General features: G+C 39.2%; 1 protein-coding gene across 1 annotated transcript; it reads right to left on the reverse strand.

Moving 5' to 3' along the window:
- Positions 1 to 6,140: 6,140 nt before the first annotated feature.
- Positions 6,141 to 15,118, reverse strand: mlc1 (modulator of VRAC current 1). Its single transcript, XM_066685463.1, has 12 exons — positions 14,969 to 15,118; positions 13,784 to 14,076; positions 13,089 to 13,178; positions 12,896 to 12,949; positions 12,669 to 12,770; positions 12,001 to 12,102; positions 11,679 to 11,747; positions 11,165 to 11,281; positions 10,754 to 10,810; positions 10,432 to 10,554; positions 8,967 to 9,128; positions 6,141 to 6,875 (listed from the first exon to the last, which is right to left on the reverse strand). The coding sequence occupies exons 2-12, from the start codon at positions 14,021 to 14,023 to the stop codon at positions 6,801 to 6,803; spliced, it is 1,191 nt and encodes a 396-aa protein (XP_066541560.1). The 5' UTR covers positions 14,024 to 14,076; positions 14,969 to 15,118; the 3' UTR covers positions 6,141 to 6,800.
- Positions 15,119 to 15,340: the final 222 nt, after the last annotated feature.

Raw genomic sequence — 15,340 nt, forward strand, 5'->3', positions numbered from 1 at the left:
GTCATTGTAGGCCTCTACTGAAACCTGCATCACATCACAGAAAGGTTATATGAATGTAAATTTGATATTCATGTGTAACTAATGCTGTCAACCTGCCTGAGATCTGCCGAACACAGAATCTGTTATTTATTACTACAATTCTGACCTTTGCCTTTCAGATACTGTAGAAGGCTGTGCATTGCAAATCAGCACCTAATGAATCACAAAATAATTTATTGTGTGCTATGAGCATCCTGACCTGCCTTAGTCAAGACACTGATGGATTCCAATAATGATAGATATTTCTGGTCAGAAAAATCTTCAGCTTCTTCATATGGATGGTTTGTTTAATTCTAGTTCCGTCACAGATTGTGATACTCTGTACTTTCACACATACACGGTTGGAAGATTATTATACTACTACTGTTTTAACAATAGTAATTCTTAAGACTGAGAAATGATGTGCCTATTTTGATGTGCCAAATGTGGTAATTTAGGTTGAAACTGATAATAACATTCTGTTAAGTCTGTTAAGGTTTTCTTTGGACCAGAATGTCATTTTGGAACCAAAAAGTGAATATCAATATTTACAAATAAAATTATTTAATATAATTATTATTTTATATTTTATATATTTTATTTAAAATTTCCTATAAAGTAAAACTCATGAAAATGGACTTGCTTTGTAGTCCATTGATCAATCTGTTTATGCTCAATACAGTGGGTTCCAAACTAGGGGCAGCAGTTTAAAATATGTTTAATATAGAAACTCTTAGTACATTTAGGCCACTCTGTCAGTGTAATTATGCGGAAAGTGACTGATAGTTCCTAAGACATATTACATATTTTACAAATGTAAATGCATGTAAATATAAAGTATTTTTTACAATATGTGAATAAACTCAACAGTAAATAAGTTTATATTTTATTATATGATTAGAAAGGTCTTTTTCTACCGGTATTACCTGAATAATAGTGAATGACCCTACCCCTAAGTTACGATTTTATATGAAGATTACATAGGATTTGGGTTTTTTGCTCCTGGGGCTCCCCCTGGAGTAATTAATTTTTACAACACTGTACTGAAATCAGTGGGGACCGGGAGGTGGTGAGGTGGTTTCCTGCATTCCTCCAAAAGTTACTTAGTTCAGTTTCTTCAGTGCTGAACCTGGACTAAAAATGACAGAGACTCTGTTCTCCCTATTACAGCTCAGTGGAGCATCTCAATCATTTTCAAGTTGTAATTTTAAGGTACAAAATATGACGTTGTGTTCCTTTAAGGGAAACATTTATGTTCTGGGTAATTCTCTTGATAAACATTTTGAACACTTGAATTTTCATTTGGGGACCTACAAATTTTTGTTCCATGGAGGGGGTGTGATGTTTTTAGGACTGAATGTGTGTACACTATGTTCCAGAGCAAATCTGCTCGCTCTTCAAATCTGATTAAACTTAGCTATTGTTTGGTAGAGGATGCATTTGTAAGTGCATTGGAATTGTGTGTGAATCCTGTTCACAGCCTCTTGTGGCAGTCTTGGGCCATTTCCTCTTGTTCTGCCTGCTGAGAAACAGCTTTAGGGGAAAAAGGCAGCTAACTGCCACATAATACAGCAATTAAATCCAATGGCAGTTCTGTTTTCAGCACATTACAGTAAACATTACAAGTAAGTATTTTACCAGCCTCCTCTTTGTACTGAACTTATCCAATGCCATATATTCAACATGCTAAATCATGTGAGCAGTTTTCCACACTTTAAATATGAAAAACTTCAGAGTAGCTTCTTATATTTAAACATATTAGGTGGCTGCTCACACAGTGAGTGTATGTTTGTTTTGCTGAGTGGCTGTTTTATAGAGAAAAGCCAAAAGTTGGAAACAAATGGACACCGTAAATGGGAATGTCTACTCTGCGCCTTTAACACTGCAATTCTTAATTCATCAGAGTAGGAGTTCATGCTGGGGGGGGGGGGGGGGTGGGGGGGGTAGAGAGTGCTGAATAAAGACAAACTGAGTTCATGCATTCTTTAGTGGGAAGCTGTGCTTGTTCAGTTGCTAAGAGCTGGACATTTCACTTTATAAACACAGAGCACTCGATTTTACCTAAGCCCTCTGAGTGTTAACAGGCCTATAGTGCGCTGGAAATTAAAAACTTACAGTGTAGTTTCCCGAAAAAAACACATCCTGCCTAGTTTCAGAGAAACAAACTGGCATTAATTAATCCTGCCTGGACCAGTCAGCACTGACAACCACTGGTAGGACGAGGAAGCTGAAATGATAAGGTTAAAGCATGTAGCTAATTCTACATAAAAGCGATGGATGTGTGCCTGCCGCCTCATTAAACAGAGGAGCTGTCCACATTGAGGTGCTGAAAACAACACTCGGGCTGGAGCAGTTACACAGGGGTGCATCACCTGTCCTGACCACTCAAACAACAATACAGCTGAGAATTGAGACATACAGCTAAGGACTGGCGGAGACTTGGTTGTGGACAAATACAAGAAATAATGTTGTATATGAAAGAGAGAGAGAGAGAGAGAGAAAGAGAGAGAGAGAGAGAGAGAGAGAGAGAGAGAGAGAGAGAGAGAGAGAGAGAGAGAGAGAGAGGACTGAGTTCTTCTAGGTACCAGGCTCTCACCTATGATACGGCACATACCTGTGCCAGTGCTCTCCAGCCACCTGACACTGGTCTCTGAAGGGCGCATGATGACATGACGATTAGATTAATGCCACGTAGGAAAGACACATAGCCCACCACCACCGCTGTTTCCAGCTAATAAAGAGGATATGAGAAATGTACTCACCGATTCCTGAGCACAGCCCGGCGAATCAAGGGTTAATCTGCAGTGCGGGCGAGATGTTATAGCGTGTATCCGGGCACACCGGTTTGGTCCGCCTTCTCCCAACTCACACACACAGACACACAACACACACACACCCCTCCCTCCAATCTCTCATCTGTCTCCTTCTCTTCTGCCTTCTCTCCTTCGCTCCTTTATCCTCGGAGTCCTGAAGGAGAGCTGTGTTGAACACATTTTGTTCGCTCGTTTCTCCGCCTTATCCTTCAAGAATATGTACAAAAAATTATTTAGCTCAGCGTTTTATGATTATTGATCTACGCTGAATTCCACACATAGAATTACGACCCTCCCGCAGAGAACCGACTCTGATTCCAGCTCAGCTTTGACTACGCGCTGTGTAATAAAGGTTCACCACGGGTTCACGATTAAAAGCAATGCTACTGTAGACGTTATATAACTAGTTATTTGTTAAAATGGTTCTTGCATGTTGTGGAAGACTTTGTATTATGTTGTGGTTCGATTAGCAGAATACGTACGAGATAGTGTTAAGTCAATACTAATAAAATAACATTATTTTAAATGTTAATAAATTAGTATCTCAATATAATACTTTTATCATTCAGTGTTGATTATTTGCGGGTTAACACCGCCTGATGAATTGTGTGTTTATGTGTAGCTTGATGTACAGCCTGTAAAGAAAGGAACGTTTTGGGTGCTGTCTAGAAGCATATTCAAATATAAAATATATACAACACAGTTCACCGTGTAAAAAGTTCTATATAGACCCCAGGGCTATAATAAGCACTCTTCAACGTCCACGGGTTTAAAAATATTTCTGGCGCCAAAATGGGTTCGTTAGAACGTTCAGTGAATGGTTCTGTGGATAACAATTTTTAAGACCCTCTACGCCACGTAGATGTATTAAGTTTACCTCAGCATCAAACAGGGTTCAAGCAGAAAGAAACGTTTTGCAACATCTTCAAATAAAATAGACTAACGTTACGTGAAAACCCTTGGGCTCCCCAATACGGACACTTTTCGCCGTCCAGGTGAGATAGGAGATTACCTTTGGTTGATTTGCTCACTTCAGCAGAAGTGTTTCACCTAAAAACGACTTCATTATGATAATGCCCCCCTACCCACCAGAGCCAGTTTGTACCGGTTAGGGCGAAGCACGACGCTAGCTTCCAAATATAGCCCAGAGTGTGTACTGCAGCTGGAAAGCCAGGGACTAACCCCACGAGCATCGATCCTCCAACGGCTTTAAAATGAAATTGTAACCGAAACCAGTTTCAGGCTGTGAAAAAACCACAACCACGTTAGACCTGAGAGTACTGTGTGAAAAACAACTTGTTATATGCACCTCAAGACCAGTGTCGTCAGGAAGTGAGTGAACAGTGATTGAGTTTTAATACTCTATCACTAGGTCCTCAATGAAACCAGTTACTTACATAAATTACTTAAATTTCAGAATGTAAGCTTTAGTTGGGTCTTAAAATAATATCTACATCTTTATCATATATGGTCTTGTCCAGCTGAAAACTCATCCTTATTCATCGAATTGACCACAGGTTCTTCACCTCATGACCCATCTTCACGATCCTGCTATGGCTGGACATCTACAAAAGCCAGGTAAGATGGGTCATGAGATAAAGACTAATCTACATATGACCTTTGACTTATATTCCCTCTCATCCTGCACAATCTCACCACCTCTAGAAGTATGAGACATGGTTCATTTATCATGCTTCCATTTATGGTAGTCTTGTCTCCGTAAAACGTGTATAAAGAACTTGATTTATGCATTCAAATATATTCTTCAGCCATCCGTTACATCTTGGTCGGCCAGGTTGTTTGTTATAATCTTGGTCACAAGCGCTGCCTTCCTAGACTCAACCTACACTTTCTCGTAGCCCTTGTGAGTGAAGCAATAATTTAGCACAAGAAACTGCATGGCTAATTACTGTTATGATTGGATATTATTCTAATATGTATATTTATATAGGATAGTGTAGATTCACATACACAGTCATTGTCTTCAGTCGTAACTGTTTTTCCTTTAAATCTTTTTCAAAATGCAGCCAATAAGTCAGTCATTTTAATACTTGGTTTTAATTAATTGCATTTTACTGTTGCTTTTGTCTCTGTAAAGCACTTTGAATTGGCAATGTGTATGAAAGGTGCTGGATAAATAAGTGAATACATAAATACTTGCAGTTTATGTTCTCATATTCAGGTTAGGGCGGCACGGTGGTGCAGCAGGTAGTGTCGCAGTCACACAGCTCCAGGGACCTGGAGGTTGTGGGTTCAAGTCCCGCTCCAGATGATTGTCTGTGAGTAGTTTGGTGTGTTTTCCCTGTGCCCCTGTTTCCTCCCACAGTCCAAAAACACACATGTTGGATTGGCGACTCAAAAGTGTCCATAGGTGTGAGTTTGTGTGTGAGTGTGTGTCGCCCTGTGAAGGACTGGTGCCCCCTCCAGGGTGTGTTCCCACCTTGCGCCCAGTGATTCAGTGACCCTGAATTGGATAAGCCGTTTCAGACATTATATAAATAAATGAATGAATGTTAATATTAACCAGTAATATAACCTCTCCCTCTGACCAGAAATGATCTATGATTTATCACACAGATTCTCTCTAATTCCATATTTCATTAGGAAACATGTCACTGAAGGATGGAATGAATAACATTGACTTCATTGTTTAAATGCAAGATGGTGGATACAAATCTACATTAACAATTGTAAGAGTACAATTATATATGGCCTCTATTATTGGTCATGCCTTTGTCCTTATTTCCCCAGCATATTGTATACATCATTCATTCATTCATTCATTGTCTGTAACCGGTTATCTAGTCCAGGGTCGCAGGGCGATACACACTCACACATTCATTCATTCATTATCTGTAACCACTTATCCAATTCAGGGTCGCGGTGGGTCCAGAGCCTACCTGGAATCATTGGGTGCAAGGCGGGAATACACCCTGGAGGGGGCGCCAGTCCTTCACAGGGCAAAACACACACACTCTCACACATTCACACCTATGGAAACTTTTGAGTCGCCAATTCACCCACTAACATGTGTTTTTGGACCATGTGAGGAAACTGGAGCCCCCAGAGAAAACCCACGCCGACACAGAGAGAACACACCAAACTCCTCACAGACAGTCACCCAGAGCGGGACTCAAACCCTCAGCTCTAAGTCCCTGGAGCTGTGTGACACTGACACTACCTGCTGAGACTATATGCATATTCATTTAATTATTAAGTTAGTTATTAATATTAATAAATATTCCTATTTGCTGATAAGCAATATGTTGCAACCACAGTGACAGTTTAACGAAGAATGCAACCTACTGATTTTATTGATTTAAAAACCATCATACAAGAACCAGTTTGCATATGTAAAATCTGTGTAATACATGAAGCAAATAACTTTTGCTTTCAGAAACAGAACACTTGACTGAGTGTGATATGGCATCAGTAGCACTACTCAAGACTTTGTGTATTAATCCCTTAACTACTGCAGACCCTGTTTACAGCATGTGTAAAGGGTAAGGATTACATGATATGATGGGATAAAACTTACATTTTTTTCCTGTCCAACCTTACTGTACATATGAACATGAACTCTTTCCAGGCGGTGGCGCCACAGTCAGATTTATTGTGCTGATTTTGTATTTGAAATATCATTCATTCTATCAGATGGTTAAGATCAGACACACAAGACATCTTTATCACTAGCATCAGATGACATTCAATACAGCTGTAGGAGATATGATTGAATTTCCCCGATATATATCAGTGCCACTTCTGACTATAAATCAGTGACAAAAATGATAAACCCTCAAGGACCTTCAATGACCGTTTCCTCAGTCAGGTCCATTCTTATTGTTGACTCTAATTATCTGCAACATCTTTTTGTTCATTCTTCCCTCTTCACACGACTTCCCTTGTCCTCCTCCAAACACATCTGCTTCTCCCTTTCTTCTTCCTTCCTTTCTGTCACTGTGCATTTGCTCATTTGGCCATTTGGACTACAACGGCCTTCCAGGCCTTCTCTTTGTCAAACTCTCGCAGTGTGCCATTGGATCCCTGTTGCCAAGAAAGGGAAAGAAAGAAAAGAGAACTGTTGTATGTCAGGTTGTAACATTTACTGTGTCAATCAACAATGTTCCCACCACTGAGAGTGTTTTCCTTCATAAGTATACTGTCACCACTGCTGTGGTACCTTGTGTGTCTCTGTGTTGGTACCCTCAAGGGTACATATTAAGCATCTTTGGGTAGGGAATATAATTGTACCTTATTCCATTATAATTTAGATTATAGATTTTCCAAATTACATTGATTTTATATGTTCCATGTCATCTACATGAGTTATATTGTTATTTTATAATTAAATCTTACAAGCATTCATCTTATCTTTTGGAGAAGAGAATGTAATGTCACTTGGAAAATGGAAATGGAAATTAATTTGTACCTTTAAATGTATATTTACATTCTTTTTTTACTTTCAGTGGCTGATAAAGTACCTCTACCATGCCTTTTGTTCTGAGAATGTACTGTGTTTGCTGTTAAAGAACACTGTCCTTAAACCTGGACTGAGTTACTGTGTTTTTGCCCTTATGTTTGTAAGACTTGGGCAGTAGGCACTTTTATCTATGCATGTTTTATAAACATGTGTGTTCATGAATTGCAAGTATATGTGTATTTCATTGTGTCTGTAAGAGGTATTCTTTTTAAAACTATTCTATCCACCAACCATCTATCCTTCCAACCAACAAGTTACAAATGTGTCCTCTGAACCAAGGATGGTCTAGAAAATTGTCACTGACGTTGGCTGTGTCTGAGACATAAAAAATGGTGTCTACTGAGGCAGTATTTTGAGAGAGGAAGGAGCCAAGTGAGGTCTGAATCAAATATTTGTATAAAATGTTTCCTGATGAGGTTCCTCCAATTGAAAGCACACAGTTTTTTCCATCATTCTGTGTGTCAGCACGGTCTGGAGCACTTGTCAAAAGAAAAATGGCAGAAGCAAATGGCGTGATGTGAGCAAACATAGACCCGGCTACGTTTTTGCACAAATGTAAGTTAGATTCATCTTAATATATTATTTCAAACCAGAAACAGACAAATTAAACAAAGGTTATTTACACCATTATCTCTAAAAGCAGTAATAACTTAGGCTAGCATATATTTTATTAGCTAGAATTAACTTTGGCCTAAAGCCTGAAGTTACTTTGTTACAAAGCTATGATTGTAACAAAATTTGTATGCGATCAGCTATGATTTGTCTTACATGTCGTTATTCATTCATTCGTTGTCTTTAACTGCTTGTCCTGTTCAGGTGGGTCTTTTGTGATATACTCTTTACATCCTGAAAGCAATCATATCCCATTTCTATTCTAGTTCTAAATCACTCTGCCCCATACATGCATGCTGCACACATGCACTAATACTGGATGAAGACATTGGACAAACCAGAGGAAACATCAGTGTAACTTCTGATAGATTTCTAATACGTGAAATTTGACACAAGGTAGGTCGATGGTGTTTGAAGGCAACCTCCTCTGTTTTAGAGGAGTGGCTTTGGGTTGAGGGCTGAATACAGGTTGTGGAACATTGTGTTAATTTATTTCAAAAACAGGCTTACTGCAGCAGACTTACTGCTTCCTACAAAATCACCTGCTCCAGCTTTAAATGAGCTACAAATGAAGAGATTGTACTGCTGGTATTTTTTTTAACTAAAGCTTGTCCATTGAATGGCAGTCTAAAGATGTTATACTTGCACCATCATGATATATTGCTACTTTCAAGATGTGTCTCACACACAATTCATTGAGTAGGTACTTTCATGTCAAAAACTGCTTTGTAATGCATTGAATCATAACACAAGGGCAGCAAGGCCCATTTTAGGTTGCTAGCTTCTATTTCATACCCAGCTATTGATAGGTATGAAATATATATAAATAAATGACAAGGTTGATATTTGGAAAGCACATGGACAACACTGATATAATTCTGATAATTTATGTATAAAAATAAAAGTTTTGTGTGGTTAAGAGTACACTTGGGTTTAGGTCTGAACAAAGTCTTTTAAAATGAAAAATATCTCTATATGACACGTGTGACATTTGATGTGACCTTACATTTGATAAATGTGTGTGTGTGTGTGTAAGTTCCTACCTCACAATGACGTGACCCATGTTGCAGACAACCATCCCACTCTTTTGCTCCCATGCGCAGCTGACTTTTGTAGGATGCACAGTGCACAACAGTGGCGAGAGTGAGGCTTGCCTGTGCCAGCAGAAGGGCCATCAAGATCAGCAAAAGGATATCATATGACTGCTGCAAAAGCCCACACACAATATACACTATTACAGTTAAGGACTTAACCATAGTCATCGCAATTTGCTCACATTAATTAGAATCACTTTTAAAATTAAATGCAGATATCATATGTTTATTAATGTGATTTTTGTTGTTAAATAAAACTTATATAAATAAAATTCATATTAACTCAAGGTTGTTTTGCCACTTATAGAAATATTATGAAGGAAGTGGCTTTGTTTGTCTAGTGAGCTCCCCCTGCTTACTGAATGTATTTCATGTTTACAGTACTGTCGTGAAAATATTACACACACACTCCCCATAAAACCCATATATTGCTCAAAATACATACTGGACCATGTTATTAGAGCCAGAAAATATAACGTTGGTATTACTCTAGACGTTATGACAACACAGCAACCGAGAGAAAGGCACTTAATACAAGAAACAATGTCCAATGCTAAAAAGTGAGCAAATCCAGGTAAAGTTAGCAGGTGCTACCACTAGCCCTCATTAATCATTATCTCTCAAAAACCTGATTCTAACATTTTGTCGTCAACAAAGATTAGGTTCCATAGACACAAAATGTAGCTCTGGCCATTATAACCACACAGCAACAAGTGAACAGCATTTATTACAATTACCAAAATCGATGCACAAACCCTGGCTTACTGCTAAGTAATGCTCAAAAACTGGATTATAACACTTTCGTCAACAAAACTAATCACCGCAACACATGAAGAAAGGGCAACAAGATACTTACTATTCCAATGTCTTCACGTCTGTTTCAGCTCAATTTACTGGGTAAAGTACATCCAGTATTAACTCCTGAACCTCTGCTTTCACTCTCATATTTTCCTCTTCACTCTCTATGCTATAATGTCTGTGTCAGGAAAAACAAGCTAAATTCTTCTGGTCCTGAGGTAAAAACTTGCATGACCAAGTTTTAGAGGAGACGCCCCGGGAGCAGTGTGAGAGGCACTACTCTCCCTGTTACAGTTCAGAGGAGCCTCACAATCTTTTTGAGCTAAAACTACTACATAGTGTTCCTTTAATACAATGTTGCAAAATAATGATAGAATTTGGGTAGTTTTTATATAAATGTGGAGAGTGGGTTACTACTACCACAGCATGTGTTTGTAACTATGTGATTCTCTAAGACCTTTTCAAAAGCACAATTCTCAGGCATATTTTGTCCATGAATGTGCTTTCAATATATGACCTGTGAATGTGATGTACATTGCTGTATTTATTACATAAATACACATTAAAAACTGATGTTGAGAGACTGTTGATGTTTGAAACCTCAAACTAGACTTACCTTCTCAACAGGCACCTCATACAAAAAGATCTCAATAAAACTCAGAACACTGCTGGATAAGAAGCCAGAGGCAGAGAACAGCAGGGGGGAGGTTACACTGCTGATGGCAATTAACATTTCCACCTGCAGCAGTGATAAAGAGAACACATACACACACACACACAAAGCAAGGAAAGAGTGAGACACAAACAGATCAAAAGCAGAAGAATCCCTATAGTATTCCCCTCTTGAGCAGACAAACTGGTAAATGAAAGTAATAAGAATATGTTTCCATTGGGACATTTGTCTGCCCTGATTTAACTCAGAAACAGAAAATACTCACCAGACACTTGTTGGGGTATTCTGACACCACATGGCTGGCGATGGCACTGGGAAAGCACTACCAGGGAAATATGTGAGCATTTAATATAAATACAGATCATGAAATTCCTCTATAGCAGATGCTGGTGTTTGGGTTTTCAATTATTCAGATATTAACTGAATAAAAATGAACACAAATGGATTTAAATATAACAAACCAAGCATACGCCTTTACAGATTTTAAGATCCTTTTGGAGCAACATCATCAACATGAAAACACACATCAAACTGATATGTTTGTTCATATCAAACAAAATCAATCTTACCTCACAACACACCTACATTCTTTCATATGTCTTTACAGATGAGGTATGTCTGACCTGGTGCAAGTGTAATACACATTAGAATGCTTCCCAAAGCACTTTGAACTCACAGCCACTAGAATCCAGAAGAAAGTGACAGAGAGGTATGGGCCTGGCAACAGAGCATCCATGTTGAGAGCAATAATACCCCCAAATACTGCTGAAATACCAATAATCACCTCAATCACCTGCAAACCAGAAAAACACCAAAGGCAGAGTTACCCACTCAAAAACTTTGCACAACTGCACATAGCACAGCTAGGACCTAAATCTATTGCTTTCTTATGACCTTGCGGTCCATGTGAATGTGGAAATACTAATGTTAATTGCCTGCCTTGAAGCTTTTTACACACCATTTACTATGCTTCCCAGCTTGTATCATTGTCAGTGTTTCAGTTACAACACTGGATTCAGCTGCTGATGCGGTATGTGTTATCGCACTCAGCAGAAGCTGCAGACTCTGATGAGCACTTTAGATTACAGTTCAGATCACATAGCATCACACAGTCTACATTTGGCCAGTCTTGCCCTATTACTCCCTCTCCCTCTCTCTCTCTCCCTCTCTCTCATTGGTAGGGGACTCACAGCATAGGCCTTGAGAAGACGTGTGGGGAATGTAGCAGAGGTCACAGCCAAAGGGCCATCGTACACTGGCTGAGGAAGAGAGGAGTATTGTTAGGGAGAGGGACATGCCGAAACCAATGTTAAGAAATGAAAGGAAAACAAGAAAGTACAAAAAATGAATGATCGTGATATAGCTTTAACGAAGAAACAAATGAACTGTGGAAAAATGGCCACAGTCATAGTTGCCAGAGTGTTTCTTCACCCATGCATACATTACAGATTATCCCTGATTATCTATAGTTTTACATGGGCTATTTTTCAAAATGCACAAACACACACAGACCTTGCTGTGGCTGCAGCAGTCTTCCACTGAGCGAGCTGAGAGGATTACAGTGCTAGCCATGAGGACCTCCAGGAGAATGAGTAGGATCAAATTAAAGTTGATCTGGCCATGAAGACAGAAACTGTTACTGTCACAGTATTATTCAAATAAAACAAATGCCAAACATATTCAGACATCCCTTCTATTCATATTAATTAGTGTATCTGGCAACTAAGGTACACCCATTGCTGACAATGGCATTCAGCTAAGAACACAATCTTTGCACAAGCTCAATAGGAATAAACATTGGTGATGCTTTGAAGCAGTCATTCATGAACCTAAGATCAATAATTGTTGGCTTGAGTTTTACAAAAAGAAGAATCTGTATACCTCTAGGATGCGCTAGAGTGGTGCTTGTAATCCAAAACTGATCATCCATTCAACATCAGTACCTGGCCTATCTAATGCTCACATGGCTTAATGAAATCTAATCTTCACAGCAGTGTTCCAATATCTTGCTCATATTCTTAGTGTAAAATACAGAAGCAACCTGGGAACAAACTCCTTATTTCAAGAAATAAAAAGCATTGCATGAAGAGGTGTCCAAAATATTCTGGACACACAGCATACATGTTCAAATCAAGGTCCGTTTTTGTTATTAATGTGACTTTAAAAATGATCATTCTTACATTGATTGCTGAGGGGCTGATAACCAGCTTGCAGCCGAACCACACCAAGCATGTGGTGGTCACAGCAAATGTAGAAACATACACCAGCTGAAAATCTGACACCTAGAAGATATGATATTTACACTGCCACTGGGTCTACGAGTGTATAAAATCCAACACCAGGAGGAACATTAAAGACAGTCATGGCAACTTCAAGACAGATTATCAAGTGAGATTCATACACTTACTGCAACTCGCCAGTTTGTGGCAATGGCAAAGCTCACTACTGCAGCTGGGATACTCTGCAATAAAATAAATCAAAACAAAACAAAAAAACCCACAGCACAAGCAGGGATTAAGGAGGAGAAAGGGATGAGGCATGAGAAGCTCTGAGTTGTTTATATAACTCACTTCTGCTGCTTATTACAGACATACACTCACCGATCCAGCAGCACAGCGCAGGTAATCCATCGCTGCAGGAAACACATTGCCCAGGTAGATAGAGAAGCCGGCTGTGATCAGTAGGCTACACTGAGAATTACACCCACATGCACACAAACACAAACATATATTGCGAGAGAGTATTACTTCTTTGGAGCCTGGTTTATTGGTCAGTTACTAATCTTCAATTCAACCTGAAAACAAAAAGGGTCTTATTAAATGCATTACATCATGTCCCCAAAGTCTTACATTATGATTATATAATAGGAACAACACTGACACATTCACAGCTATGGATACTTTTTTTTTGAGTCACCAATCCACCTACCAACGTGTGCCCCTGGACCATGGGAGGAAAGTGGAGCACCTGGAGGAAACCCATGTGGACACAGGGAGAACACACCAAAGACAATCACCCGGAGTGGGACTTCCCTCGAGCTGTGTGATTGTGACACTACCTGCTGCACCACTGTGCTGGCCCACAGCAAATACAGTTCATGATTAAAAACATGAACTAACGTCTAAATATAATTATTATAATTATACAGTATATAAATAATATAATTATAAACAAAGTGTAAGATAAAAAGAAGAAACCTTGGGATCCAGCACTGACTGCATTTTGGTTAAGTTGTTCTTTAAGGGTGTAGGAATAAACAAAGTCTAGGTTCACTGGGATGGTCTTGAGCTCTCACCCCTATGAGGACGCTGTAAAGCCAGGCTCTGTAGCTGAAGCATGGGTGCAGTGGCTCAGACCGGTCCAGCTCCAGATCACTGGCTCTTACGTCCACTGTGTAACTGTCTCTTTCAACTCGGTCCCTCTCTCGCTCCATCCGCCGGTTCAGTGTCCCACCCGCACTCATTCGGTCAAGGGTGGGGATGTGCGTGTAACTAAACTCATCCCGTGCTGACACCACCTCCTCCCTCTGCATCATGATGTACTGATCCGACCTTCTGAAGGTCAAAGCCAGGTGTTCAGGAGAGGTCACTGTGAGGAAAATAAAAAATGAGGAAAAAAGAAAAGTAATATTCAGCTGATACTGACTACACACCATGAATAATTGTTCAGGTGAAAGCATTAAGCACATGAATATCATTAAAGTATTTCAAATATCATCGCAGTTCAAAGAAAAACATGTGCATACATTTTTGTTGATTTTTCGTTTCATTAAAAAATACATGATGAATAGACCAATAGAAATGCTCCACAATTAATAGGAATTAAATAATTTACATTGATTTCTATTGAGAGTTAAGGTTTTCCCTTTATGTGCAAAGTCACTATTTTGGAGAGACAATGTTTATCTTTGGACAGAGATGATATGAAATACATACTTGGATATTTTATACATTATTAATAATGTATTTGTTGAATATTCTTATAAATTAAAATAATTATTAAAACTTTTCATAATGCAGATAATGTCCCACTGCACAATATTATAAACTATAAGCTGTTTTCTTCCAATTATATTTTAAAAGAGCAGCTGATATAAAACAGAAAAAAATGTAAAGGCTTTTGTCGCTAACAAAGGCGATCAGAGAATTGTCATATTATGCAATGCTCAATTATTTGAATAAATCAAACATAAAGAATTCTTAATACATAACAAAGAGAAAAATACAACATGTTTGTTTACAGTGATTTGCACATTGTTCAAAAGTGACAGAAATAGGGTGAGACACTGAGCCCGGATCTGAACACACAAGAGGGCACACTCATTAAAACGCACAAAAACAACAAGGCTCCCCTCCTCCCCTGCTGTTCTCTTACATGTTTTCTTTTCTTTTTTTGACTGTCTGCCCCACTTCCCTCATACCCAACACTTCACACCTGTTTTATCTATTTATTGCCATCTTTCTTCCTCTCCAGCACCCACCTGTTCAGCTTTGTCTTGTTCTTCCAGACAGTTTATATCAGCCCACCGGTTCGCCTTCAGATGTGCTCGTGGCATTCAGGCACGTTGGATTGTCAGACAGAAACGCTCTCTGTCTCTCTCGCTCTCTCTCTCTCTCTCTCTCTCTCTCTCTCCCTCTCTCTCTCTCTCTCTCTCTCTCACACACACACACACACACACACACACACACCCTGTCCCGCTTTCTATCCCCCCGAAAGTTTTGGAGCAGTTGAAAGAGAAGAACAAAAAAAGTTGAGTGTGTGCTGCTGTGCCAAGCAAACTGAGTGCCAGAGAAGAGACCAGCAGTGAATGTCAATGAAGTGAGGAGAAGAGAGAGAAGAGAGGAGACAGGGG

This window comes from Hoplias malabaricus, chromosome 11 (genome assembly GCF_029633855.1).
Source record: "Hoplias malabaricus isolate fHopMal1 chromosome 11, fHopMal1.hap1, whole genome shotgun sequence".
Taxonomy (NCBI): Eukaryota; Metazoa; Chordata; class Actinopteri; order Characiformes; family Erythrinidae; genus Hoplias; species Hoplias malabaricus.